The 12558-nt window shown below is 37.4% G+C and overlaps 1 protein-coding gene across 1 annotated transcript in view; it reads right to left on the bottom strand.

Moving 5' to 3' along the window:
• The window catches only part of PPP6R3 (protein phosphatase 6 regulatory subunit 3), a 3115682-nt gene that overhangs the window by 1322977 nt on the left and 1780147 nt on the right, over positions 1 to 12558 (bottom strand). The window contains exon 12 of the mRNA XM_044065977.1: positions 11443 to 11507. Within this exon, the coding sequence (XP_043921912.1) occupies positions 11443 to 11507 (65 nt within the window). The remainder of the gene's footprint in view (positions 1 to 11442; positions 11508 to 12558) is intronic.

Raw genomic sequence — 12558 nt, 5'->3', positions numbered from 1 at the left:
CAAGAGAGGAACTAGATTCTCTAACTTAAGCAGATCTAGCCCTAACACCCACAACAAAAATAAAAAGGTTTTACTAGGTTCTCTAACTTAAATGAACCTAGTGCAAGAAAGAAAAAAGGGACAAAACTAACATCTCTAAATTAAATGGTCTAGTCAAAAAACACACAGTCACGGGATACCACACACAAACGGCCAACAGGCCCAAATAAATTTTAAACGGCAATAAAGTCAAATCCGGTTAAAGACACAAATCGGTAATCACAATAAGACTGTCAGTAATCAGAAAAAAACTTCACAAGAAGCAAAAACTCCTAATAAGCAGTAATAATAAAACTGAATCATTTAGCCATGGCCAACCAAAAGAAGTTTCCGACTGAAGATGCGGCAAACGAGATCTGGGGAATGTGCTCATGCACCATAGGATACCTCCTAGCCACGAGCCAATCAGAAGTTTTCAGGCTTTCTAAGCGGCCAAGTCGGAGCAGAGGATCGGCTCCGGAACCCACATGTAATAATGGAGGCAAGATAGGACTACATAACATTGTGTCTTATGTAGATCGCCTCAAGGCCCTATCCCTGTATTCCGTCTCCTACAGGCTTTTGAGGGGAGATCTATGCCTGGCATACAGGGCATGTCAGACCCCAGTCTGATGGACTTCCTTCATATCTACAAAACAAACAGTACCAGAATTACCCAGTCTAAAGACTTAAACCTCGCCTGTGATATAAATAGGACATAGTGGAGACAGAGGTATGTATCACAGAAACTACCCCGTCTAAAGAAGAGGCTCCCCGTCCATGTGAAGCAGAGTTCATCCATAATCCAATTCAAGTGCAACTTGGACAACTGGATAGGAAACCAGAAATTTATTCCTGGTTTGGCATCTATGTCTCTGATGCAAACAAGTAACCTGTAAATGGTTCATCTGCCAGGCCCATGCTTACACTTATCAAGGGTATCAGAACTCGTCAGAGATTTGGGATGCATGGCTAGGCTTAAAAAGTCCCTTGTGGTCGTTAGCTTAGTAAACACCTATGAACCTTTGAATGAAACACCTCAATGGCTTCATAGATGATGGCATCTTTGATTTCTTCTTGTGTACATGATTATGATCTCTAATTTCTCAAAGTATTTGGGTTTTCTAATACCATGATGGGAAAGGACCCCATTCCTAAGTCAAAGTATGATTAAAGTTCATGAAACTGGTATTGCAATCTTTGATGTCAGACAGAAGTGCCCTTCGCAGCACTCTCAGTGTGGCCAGTAATGACTCCTCCTGCAATTCATATGGAGTTACATGTATCGGTAACGTATCTAAATACGATTGTAGATCCTTTTTTATAAGACCCTTTGCTATTACTACTACTGGAACTGTCTGGGTTCTTTCTTCCATATTGCTCTCGTTTCTGCCTGCAAATCCTGATATTTTATAACTTTGTCTCTCTCTGTAGTCAAGACACTGTAGTCACTTGGTGTAGCGATTTCAATGATCAATGCTACATCAGTCTTCTTTTCATGGACTACTACATCTGGTTTTCTCACAACTACCTTTTGAATTGTTGGTAATGGGTGATCCCACGTGATGCAGACCATCAATTTCTATGATGCTTTGCGGCTTGTATTTCCAATGTTTTTCAGCTACTTCAGTATTATAATGTTTGCACAATCCCCAGTGCAACACTCTTGCCCCATTATTATTCCTTTCTGTATACAGTCGTCCTGCCATTAGTATGTCACAACCAGCAACAAGGTGTGTGATTGTTTTCAATTCTGTTTTACAAAACCTGCATTTGTCTGTTTCCCCACACGTTCAATGGACTTTGTAAACCAACGTGTATTTAAGTCCACTACCTTGGCCCACCACTATTAACCTTTCATCTTTTGGTTTGACTTTGCCTCTCCTTAACCATTCCTGTGTTCGATCCCGATCAACATGTTGTTGTTCCAGGAGCTTTCTATACTTGTAACTATATACATTTTCCACATTCAGTTGCTGCCTGATTTTTACTTCCTCTGGTTTGATTCCCATTCCTGCTCCTGCTAGACTAAGCAGGGAAGTCATCTTAGATTTATTCTCCTCATGTTTCAAAACTTTTACTGTGTTTGGGTCTTGTGAGGTCAGCAAATATGTATGCAGCCCAACGATTGCAGATCTATACATATAATCAATTTCAAGGACCTCTTTTGGAATGGGGAATATATAATCTTGGTATGCAATGATTTTTGTAAATCATTTGATGAGCATGTTAAGATTTGCACTGGGTGTGACGAGGATGGACAGGATTAGGAATAAGTATATTAGAGGGTCAGCCCAGGTTGGAAGGTTTGGAGACAAAGGCAGAGGGGCAAGATTGCGTTGGTTTGGACATGTGCTGAGGAGGAAAGCACAGTATATTGGGAAAAAGATGCTAAGGATGAAGCTGCCAGGTAACAGGAAAAGAGGAAGGCCTAAGACAAGGTTTACGGATGTGCTGAGAGAGGACATACAGGTGGTCGGTGTGACAGAGCAAGAGGCAGAGGACAGGAAGAAATGGAAACAGTTGATCTGCTGGGGCGACTCCTGACGGGAGCAGCCGAAAGAAGATGATCTGATGAGCATGAAGCATCCTTCTTGTTTTCCTGTCTAATCTATCCAACACCTTTTGGGGCCAGTCAATCACACCAAAACTAAGTTAGTACAGGTACAGCAAACTGGTTTATAGCTTCAACTTTGTTGCTACATGTCAACACTGTTTTCAGGATTAATTTAAGCTTCTAAAATATTACTGAGTTTTATTCACATTTGTTCATGTTTTATTGTTGATCCTTCAGCAATTCCCAAATATTTATACACTCCCTCTTGCTCAAGTTCTTCTATATCACAGTCTTGCCCCAAACTGATGTTTTCTTAGTGCTGCAACTTTCCTACTCTAAAGGTTGCATTTGCTTATTTAAGACCACATTACATTATTACATCATCTGAAAAAGTTTTGACTGCTTGCAGTTGCGCTTTCAGTTCCATATCTGATGAGCTATATAATTTTAAATCATCAACAAAAAGAAGATAAGAAGTCTTAACACTTTGTTGCCTTCTGGAAGCCAAATTATACCCATGACCTAATCTGTTAAGCAGACAGATTAATGGGTTAAGGGCAAGGCAAAAGAGCAGCAGTGACAGAGTCACCCTGGAATATCCCCCTTTGAATTTTTATCCCTGGAATAATAATTTGTTCTCTATCATGGCTTAACTGCAAAGTGGTTTGCCACTGTTTCATGATCGCTGTGATTTACTTTATCAGTGCAGGGTGTATCTTTTACATTTTTAAGCACTCTTATCCAGGAATGTGGTATACTGTCAAATGCTTTTTTGTACTCTATCCATGCCATACTTAGATTCTTCCCCTTTTTACAGTTCTCCACTATGACTAACAACAAATGATCCTTTGTTCCATATGACTTTCTTTTATTACCCCTTTGTTCTATTGCCATAGAGTTTTTTCCTAAATGACTATAAACTCTTTTGGCATCAACTGCGGTGTATAGTTTATACATCACTGGAAGATAAGTTATTGGTCTATAGTTTTTAGGGTAGCTTGCAGGTTCACTCTTAAATAGGAGCTTTGTTTTTCCTGTTAGCCAGACTGGTGTCTGTTCGGAGTACACACACAAATAGTTCTTAGTCATGGCTAAATCTTCATGCAAAGATGTTAATACTTTTAGCCAGAAGTTAGGTACTGCATCTGGGCTTGGGGTTTTCCAGATAGAGGGTTTTCTTAACTTTGTTTCAATCTCTCTGGCCATTATTTCATCCCATTTCATATCCTGTGCATTTGAACTTCTTATTCTTTCTTTTACTTCTTCTATCCATTTAGCATCTTTGTTATGTTCCACAGGATCTTCATAGATATTTCGCCAAAATGTATCCATTTCTTCTTTTTTTTTTTGGTGCTCTTTCAATTTCTTTTACCTTGTTTCTCAATTATCTACACAACTTTTTGGCTCATCAATAAATTGCTTATTTTGTATTTTTCCTTTATATTTATCTATGTATCTTCTACGTTTTCTCTGCCTGTGCTGATAATTTTAGTTTATTATTTATGATAGTGCACAATATATCCTGATCTGTTTTGATACTGTGCACTGCTTTTATCACGTCTATCTTTGAGTATTTTTGTTGATCTGTTCCCTCTCTTCTATACTTTTCTAACAATGACACTTCTTGTTTGAATTGCTTTATAGTTTTCTCTATTCAATACTTCCATGATGGCATTCGATTTCTCCCTATCCTTTCCCTTACTACCCTGTGTTTTGACACAGGATTTTAACTGTTATCAATTTGGCTGCACAGTACTGTATCCTGCTTACTTCTGTTACATCACACAAATCTCTATGGACAGTCCTAATTACTGTGCTCACCTGTTTTAACCAACTTCTAACTTTTTGGGTTTTATTGACCTTCTGCAGTCTACTTCTTTCATTGATCTTAATATGTCTAGCCATCAATATTAAATCAAACAACTCTTCTCTTAGATCATTTTCTTCTAAACTGAGGGCACATTCTTCGTTCATTTCCTGTGGGCATTCTATAAAATGTTCCAGAGCATCTTCCTGTGACATCTGTTGCTCTTTCACATGGGAATATACTGGCCTATCACTCTGCGACACTGACTGTCAGATTTGCCACAGTTTCCTGTTCTTTCCCTTACTGTATAGTTCCAAATGAACGTTTGTACTGATTTCCTATGGAAGGCTCCAAAGTATCTTCATATGTTAACTGATTAGATGCTTCCTGCTCCACTGGTTTCTCCTTAATTTAGGTGTCCATTGCTCTATCCTGTTATGTTATCAGAGTTAAATTTTCTACACTCAATTCTTTACATCGCAGGTAATCCATAACCTCAGTTTGTATTTCTTTAACTTCCCCATTAGTAATCCTCTTTTTTACCTTTCCTCTTTTTCTTATTTTTTGTATTGTAAAATTTTCCATATCTGGATGTCTCTATTTCTCTTCAATTATCGTTGGTGCTGCACTTTTTGCATTAATTAGTTTTGCTTTCTCCTTTGCATAAATATTGCAGCATATTAAATCACTATTTCCCATGTCCATGTTTCTTCTTCAGATGTCTCCCTGCTTCTCTTGTTTCTCCTTACTTTTGGGACTAGTTGTTCCATCATGTTGATATAACCTGTGTTAGATTTTCTACACTGAATCCTTCACTTTGCAAATATTCCATAACTTCAGCTTCTATTTGTTTTTTACTTCTACTTGACTAATTTTCTGTTCTACATTCCCTCTTTATGATCTTATTTTTTTATTGTGAAATTTTTCATATCTGGATGCCTTTACTTGTATTTCCCTTCACATATCTTTGGGTCTGCCTTTTTTGTGTTGATTAATTTGGCGCTCTCTTTTGCATAAATATTGCACCATATCAGATCTCTCTCTTTCCCATGTCCATATTTCTTTTTTATACCCTTCAAACATCTTTAAATTTTCGCACTTCCTCAGACATTTCTTTATCCAAACAGCATAAGGTTTCTTGGTTTATATAGCGTTTGCTATGGATCTGTTGCATTAATGAACACAGTTTTATTTGAAGCTTCTGACAGTTTTTCTTGTGGAAGTATTTTTCTTTCCTCTAATTTCACTCAATCTTTTTGTATATCTTTTAGCATGGAAATTCAGGGTTTCTCGCATAACAGTAACAATACACAATTTCTTTCTTATCCTCAATAGTCCACTCTATCGTCTGTACAGCTCTTTTTTGGCCTATCAGTTTTTGTGATTTTTGTGGACTGCTACTTCCTTCTACAACAGGGGGCCATCCTCCCCCTGGGCCTGGCCTAGCCCCATGATCTCCAGTATGAAGGGAACCAATGGCATCAAGTCTGATAGGGGAAGGCCTGATGGTCCACAGGCATAGAGGCAAAAAGAACCTAGTGGGGAAATGGGACACACTTTCCCACTTTATGCCAGTCACCTAATGGTAAATGCTGCAAATTATCTCTGTGCTCCTACAGAGAGACACTGTGCTCACCTGCTCACCTTCACCTACAGCAGGCTTGGTCTGAAGAATAGTGCTGATACAGTCAGTAGTTATCACACATTCTTTAGTACTTCGACCAGCAGCACAACCATTCAAGGAAAATGAGCTTAGCTGCATCCATCACAATTATGAATATGTTTTAAATAATGTAAATGATGCAGCTCCTGTCAAAGTGAAGACGTGCCTTTCATTAAACAGCACCATTCCACAAAAAAAAAAACAGAACTTCATCCATTATACACGCAGCTAACTCTCTAAACAGCATTGCTGCAATCCACAACTCTCTTACATTCTCGCAAGTTCCACAAGGAAGAAGTGTTTAGCTGAATTTAGCAGAACCTACAACGTACATACAAGATGGATAAAGTACCAAATAGTTATCTACCAGAAGAAGCAAAGGGAATCTTTCTTAATAGCTGGGGAATTGCAGCTAAGTATTTTGGGGGATTTTCCTTTCCCAGTTCAAGTAAATCCATAGAAAATACAGAAAGGCAACAATGATGGTGGAAAAAATAAAGAAACCATAAAAAGCACCCAAAGAGTGCATACACTCAAAATCAAAAAATAAAATAAAAACGCCACCACCAGGTGTAAACTCGACACTCGGTTTATTAATGAGTTAATAAAAACAAAAGCACAACGCGCTTTCACCCTTCCTAGTCACAGGGCTTCAGAGTAAAGGCATTTTACATAACAAGCTCATTTAAATCTGTTAAAATTATGTGACCATCACAAAAGGTCTCAACATACTGAAACCTTCACTTTATTTAAAAATGACTTATAGGCTCCAGTCATAGTATAACCCCCCCCCCCCCCACGTGTCCATACAGTAAAAAAAAACTGTATAGCAACAGCTAAATTCCATTATATTCTGTCTCTAATAAACCTATTCCTTCTAATAAAAACCATTACTGGACAGCTACTCGCCAATTAAATACTATAACTTGGATGCTCTTAATTTTAAAACACTACTCAATGAACAATTCTCATTAATTCTTAGTAGTGATGTGGCATTTAATCTCAACTGCCATTCAGTCTCCAATCTCTCTAGGGTGTTTTGATATCACCTCCCCTTTCTGTGGAGATGATTCTATCAATGACAAAAAATATAAATTTTTTAAAATTAATTCACGTCAAACTGTGAATGTAAGAGCATTCTCGATCTTCTTATGCCAAATACCCCTCACATGCTTGGTAATTCTCTCTCTCAACTTTCTAGTGGTTTTGCCCACATAAAACGCCGGACATGTAACACAGGTTGCAATATATACTACCATTTTGATGTTACAATACAATGTCTTGGGCAAGGAATACTACGATTATAACCTTCCACTGCTACATATGGACTTGCATTAATGTATTTACATGTCCTACACATATTACATTTCGACATATTAGATCTATAATCCCTACACTTTGTATTTTTAACTTTCTCCAAACACATTTTCAAATTTTTCCCCCTACTAAAAGTAATCTTGTTTTTTTCTCCCAGGATCTGCTTCATATCATGGTCAAAAACACAAGTTGTTAACTGCTGTTCTTAATTTCAATGTTCCTTGGTTATACGGAAGTACCAGGTTCTTCTCAAAGTGCGTTTGCCTTTTCGAACCAAATGTTGTCCCTTACTTGGTTAACAAAATAGGGATAAACCTTTTGTCATGCTTTTTCAAAATTTTCATTTCTAATTTTGATTAGTAATTTAACTGGGCGCCCTCTCGTTTTAAACATATCTATTGCACTAATCAACCTTGAAATCCTCACCATTTGTCCTTTAATAACATGTTTTTTTTTTCTGGTGCAAGGGGTGACAACTTTTAAAATGTAATAAAGAGTCTGAATAAGTATTTTTTTCTGAAAATGCTCGATTTCCTGGGTACAAGTTTTAAGTAAATTTTAAGAGGTTGTAGTATTTGTTCAATGAAGTCACTATTTTATTCTAAGTTACCTTTCCATAACAATAATATATCATACAAAAACCTTAACCATGTGATTATTTTCTCCATGAAAGGTGAAGGAAACACATTTTCTCTCATAACACCACCAGGTTTGCATATATTGTGCCTCATTTTGCAACCATAAGCACCCCTGAGATTTGACTAAAGTACTCTCCTTCGAAATATAAAAAATTATTGTGTAGGACTACATCCATAAGTTCCATTACTAGGTTCCTTTTAACAATATGCAGACCATCTATATTAATTAGGGCATCACCAAAAAGTTCAATACCCTCTTTTTTGTGGGATCACCATAAATAAATTGATAGCATCCACAGTAACAAACATATATTGTTCATTGATAGATAAATCTCTAAGAGGTTCTAAATAATACCAGGAAGACGTCTATAAGAATATATCTATTGCTACTAACTGCTTTTTTACAATGTAAATCAATAAAGGCAGCAATTGGTTCAGTTATCGAACTCATAGCCGCCACAATAAGGCTGAGTGGGTGGGGAGGGGGGGTGTTAATGTCTTTGTGGATTTTAGGAATGCCAAAGATTGAAGGAATTAACTGGTGTTTCCATTGTCAAAAAAACATATTCATTCTGATCGATGACACCTTGAGTCAGCAAACTGCATAATAACCAATCTAGCTTAGCATAAGCTCTTCTAATTTCATGGATAGATGCTCTTTTATAAGTGTTAGCAACATTCAATAAGTCATACATTTTACTTACATAATCCACTTCATAATCAGTACTCCCTCATCTTTGTCTGGTTTCATAATTCTATTCTCCTTTGATCCACATAAAAATTTTAGACATTGCCTTTCTTCTATAGACAAATTATCATCACCACTATATCTGTTCTTTAGGATCTTGCACATCTCTTTCTCTCTCAATTTTTCACAGACATTTATCATGCCATTAACAGGTGGCATAAAAGTACTTTTTCTTTTAATCTGGTTACAGTGTTCGGAAATATTTCTATTCACAAAAAAATACAAGCAGATTGAGCTGCCTAGTATACAATCTAAAATTAATCAAATACTTTGCCTCATCCAGTTTTAAATTGGGTACAAACGAAAAACCTTTTTCAACAGACTAAAATGAGCATCATTAATTTCCAAATCTGAAAGGTTGTAAGTAGAAAAACAATCTCCATTGACTGTCACAATTTTATGTTCACCAAAATTCATATGAGCCAGACATTGCTTCTCCTATCGCTGGGAAGCACCATTGTTCCTCCTCCCCCATTGTTGCGGTGAATACCACTGATTAATTTGTTTCTTCTGTCCTGGCTGGCCATGATTCCTGTTCAACAATCTCTGAGATGATCTCAGAGGAACTGGTTTTAAAAAATGACTATTTCTATTGTTAATGTTCCTTCCGTTCAGGTTAACATTACCCCTGGTATCACAGTTATCATTGCTGTGCACATTATCCCCATCTAGCAGTTCATTGGCCACTTCAGTTTCTTTGGGGGCAGGGTATGCTATTTAATCGGCATATTCATTCATGTCTCAAAAATATTTCCTTTTGTTTCCTATTTAAATTGTCTAACAAACCTCTCAGTTTCAACAAATTCTTTTCTACTACTTTGCTCTGTTGTGTTCAAATAATAAATCTCTAGTAATACTGTTAATTCAATAACTTGTTTTTCAATAACTAACTTATGTTCGTTGTCCCTAATGATGATTTTCATCAACTCCATTCCAGTACAGTCAAACGGTTCAAGCAACTTGTTGTGCATAATGTAACCTTTTTGTGTTCCATTAGGGAACTTCAATAGTCACAAACTCATCGGTACTTGTTGAAGCTCCAAAGAGCGTTTGAAAAACAGACTATCCACCTGCAGTGTTTTAGTTAGTTTTTCAAATGAACGCAATTGCATTTGGATTGTACCAAGTCCTTCCGCACTACCAGGGAAGGCAGAAAATTGAAAATCTGGTGCTACAAACAAGGAGTGAAAAATCAAATGTTGGTGCATTTGTTGGATTAGTTCCTGCATTTTCCAGACTCATATTAGACTGGTTGTTCACCTCAGGTCTAATGTTGGTAGTCTCAAGCTCATTTGGAGGGTTATGCAAAGTGAGAAGATCCATCTGGGTAGAGGTCAGTGTAGATGAGTCCGTGGATGCTGCTGGGATCCGCATTTGCTGTTTAAGTTACAGCACCAATTCATTAAGCTCTCTGATCAGTTTCTCCATAGCAGGTCGAGTGAAAACAAGTAGTAGGGTGAAAAATAAACTACCAAATATACTATGAGGGGAACCTGTGAGTTGTGTTTCATTTTTAAATAAAAGTGAAGGTTTCAATATGTTAGAGACTTTCTGTAATGGTCGCATGATTTCAACAGATTTAAAAGAGCTTGTTATGTAAAATGGCTTTACGCTGATGAAGCCCAGTGACTAGGAAGGGTGAAAGCACTTAGTGCTTATGTTTTTATTAACTCATTATAGTGTCGAATTTACACCTGGTGGTGGCATTTTACTTTATTTTTTTTGGTAAAAATAAAGACCCATGCCTTGGTGATGAAGATGACACATGCTCTCCCTATGGCAGAAAAGCAATATTAACTACTCCTAGCACTGTCGCTTCAGATGAAGAGGCACATTTAACTGTTGCAGCAACAAGACTTGAAGAATGGAGCTTGACTGACTTCCATTTCAGCTGAAGGTGAAAAGGTCTAGAGTGAGTTTTTGGCAGCACAATGTAAGAAATATATCTGAACCCCCCTGTTGTGGGCAAGCACTTGCACAACAGCATAAACCACAAATTTGTGACCTGAATGCAAAGAAAATAAAATGTATTCCTGCATGCCTTTTTTAACACATGTGAAAGGGTGGAAAGAGTAAAATCTGAAAAAAAACTTGGAGGAGACAAAAATATAAAAGTGTGACAGCAGCATGAGGACAGTCTATCAAAACAAAAAAGCTACTCATAAGGCGGTGAGGCAAGCAACCATTAGTCCTAAATGACACCTTTTGCAGAAGCCTTCCTTGAAAGGAGTTTGGTAGGTGTTCCTAGTTTACCTGTAGCAGTGAGAGAGGGAGACTGACAGAGCTGGGGGCTGGCACTGCTGCACACAAACAACTGGTTCTGAAGAAATGCACGGAACTGCTTTAGATACTACTACTTAAATCTCATCTCCAGTGTTTCTTTTTCCTGATGTAAGCTTGTAAACTGCAAGCTAATAATACATTTTCCTTGTTAGACATTTGCAAGAAGTGTATATATTCCCCAGTGAAACAGCTAACTGTGTTTTATTCCCTTTCAAAAGTGAATAAGTGAATACCAGCATCATTCTACACCATCCAGGTTTTTGCTGTAGCTCATCACTTCACTGCCTTTTAGTAAATTTTACTTCCTTAAAACATTCTTCACATGCTGCTACTACTAACTACTGCATGTACAAAACACAAATTAAGTAGTACAGCTTTGGGAAGTTAAATTGGCAGTATACAACTACTTACTGTTCTTTCGCATTTTCCTCCCATGCTTCAAGTATACGCTCTATTAAATGACAATTCAGGAAAAGCTTCAAAAACAAAGAAAATTGTGTTAAAAAACAAAAGCCAATCTGTAACTTTAAAAAATGAGATTGACAGCTTTTAATGGAGGCTAAGTAAAATACATGTTTACTTTCCTATGCTCAGTGTTATGGAGACATGTACTCTATATAACAGAGGAATGACCATACAAAATAGGGTTCGGCTGATTAGAAACATGTTCCCCTGCGAAGCTAACTCTCTCACCTAGCTGGAAGGAGGCAATCCCTTGTTAATTAACATTCGATTTCCTTCAATTTCATGTTACAATTTCTTTAATTATTCATTACTAGTTATATTACATTATTAGTGTTGCGAGAACATTCTATTTCCTTCAATTTCATGTTACAATTTCTTTAATTATTCATTACTAGTTATATTACGTTATTAGTGTTGCGATACTTACATATCCTCACATGTATTCCATACTAAAGCCATTGCATTCATTCACTTTCATATCTTTATACATAAAAATTTTAAATACATCTTACTACCACTTGTTTATTTGCATTTCAGGAAATTAACGGGTTTACCAGCTTCAAAAAACTTCTCTCCATTACAATCTGTGCTGGTGGTATACAGGGATAAAGCCTTGCTGAGGCAACCAAAGTTCAAATACCGGCTTGGGCTGTTGATTCAAGCAGTGAGGATGGGCATAGCCATGGGGGGGGGTGCTGGTTTATTAAGCTCACTGTAACAAGTGTGACTGGCTTCAATCCAGAGGACATAGGCAAGTGTGGAACAGAAGACAGTCTTAGGATGGCCATTAGTGGGGGTGGTGAAGCTGGCGATGGCAACCCTTGCGAGTGTGTGTGTGTGTGTGTGTGTGTGTGTGTGTGGAGAAGCAAGCACATGCATGGTGGTACAGTGAAGGCATTCCCATGTGCTCATGTTGACACCAAGGGTCATGCCTTCAAAGATGCTGGTTGCTCACCATAGCACAATATTTGGTTAAAAGCTTTCTTCCCAACTGTTTAGAACTTCATCAGAACCAGTTGCAGAACCATATCTTCCTATCCCCTTTCTGATTCTGTGAAAAAA

The sequence above is a fragment of the Protopterus annectens genome, chromosome 3.part0, assembly GCF_019279795.1.
Source record: "Protopterus annectens isolate FY-2018-M chromosome 3.part0, PAN1.0, whole genome shotgun sequence".
Classification (NCBI taxonomy): Eukaryota; Metazoa; Chordata; order Ceratodontiformes; family Protopteridae; genus Protopterus; species Protopterus annectens.
The sequence above is the reverse complement of the archived record's forward strand: the minus strand, read 5'-3'. Positions and strand labels throughout refer to the sequence as shown.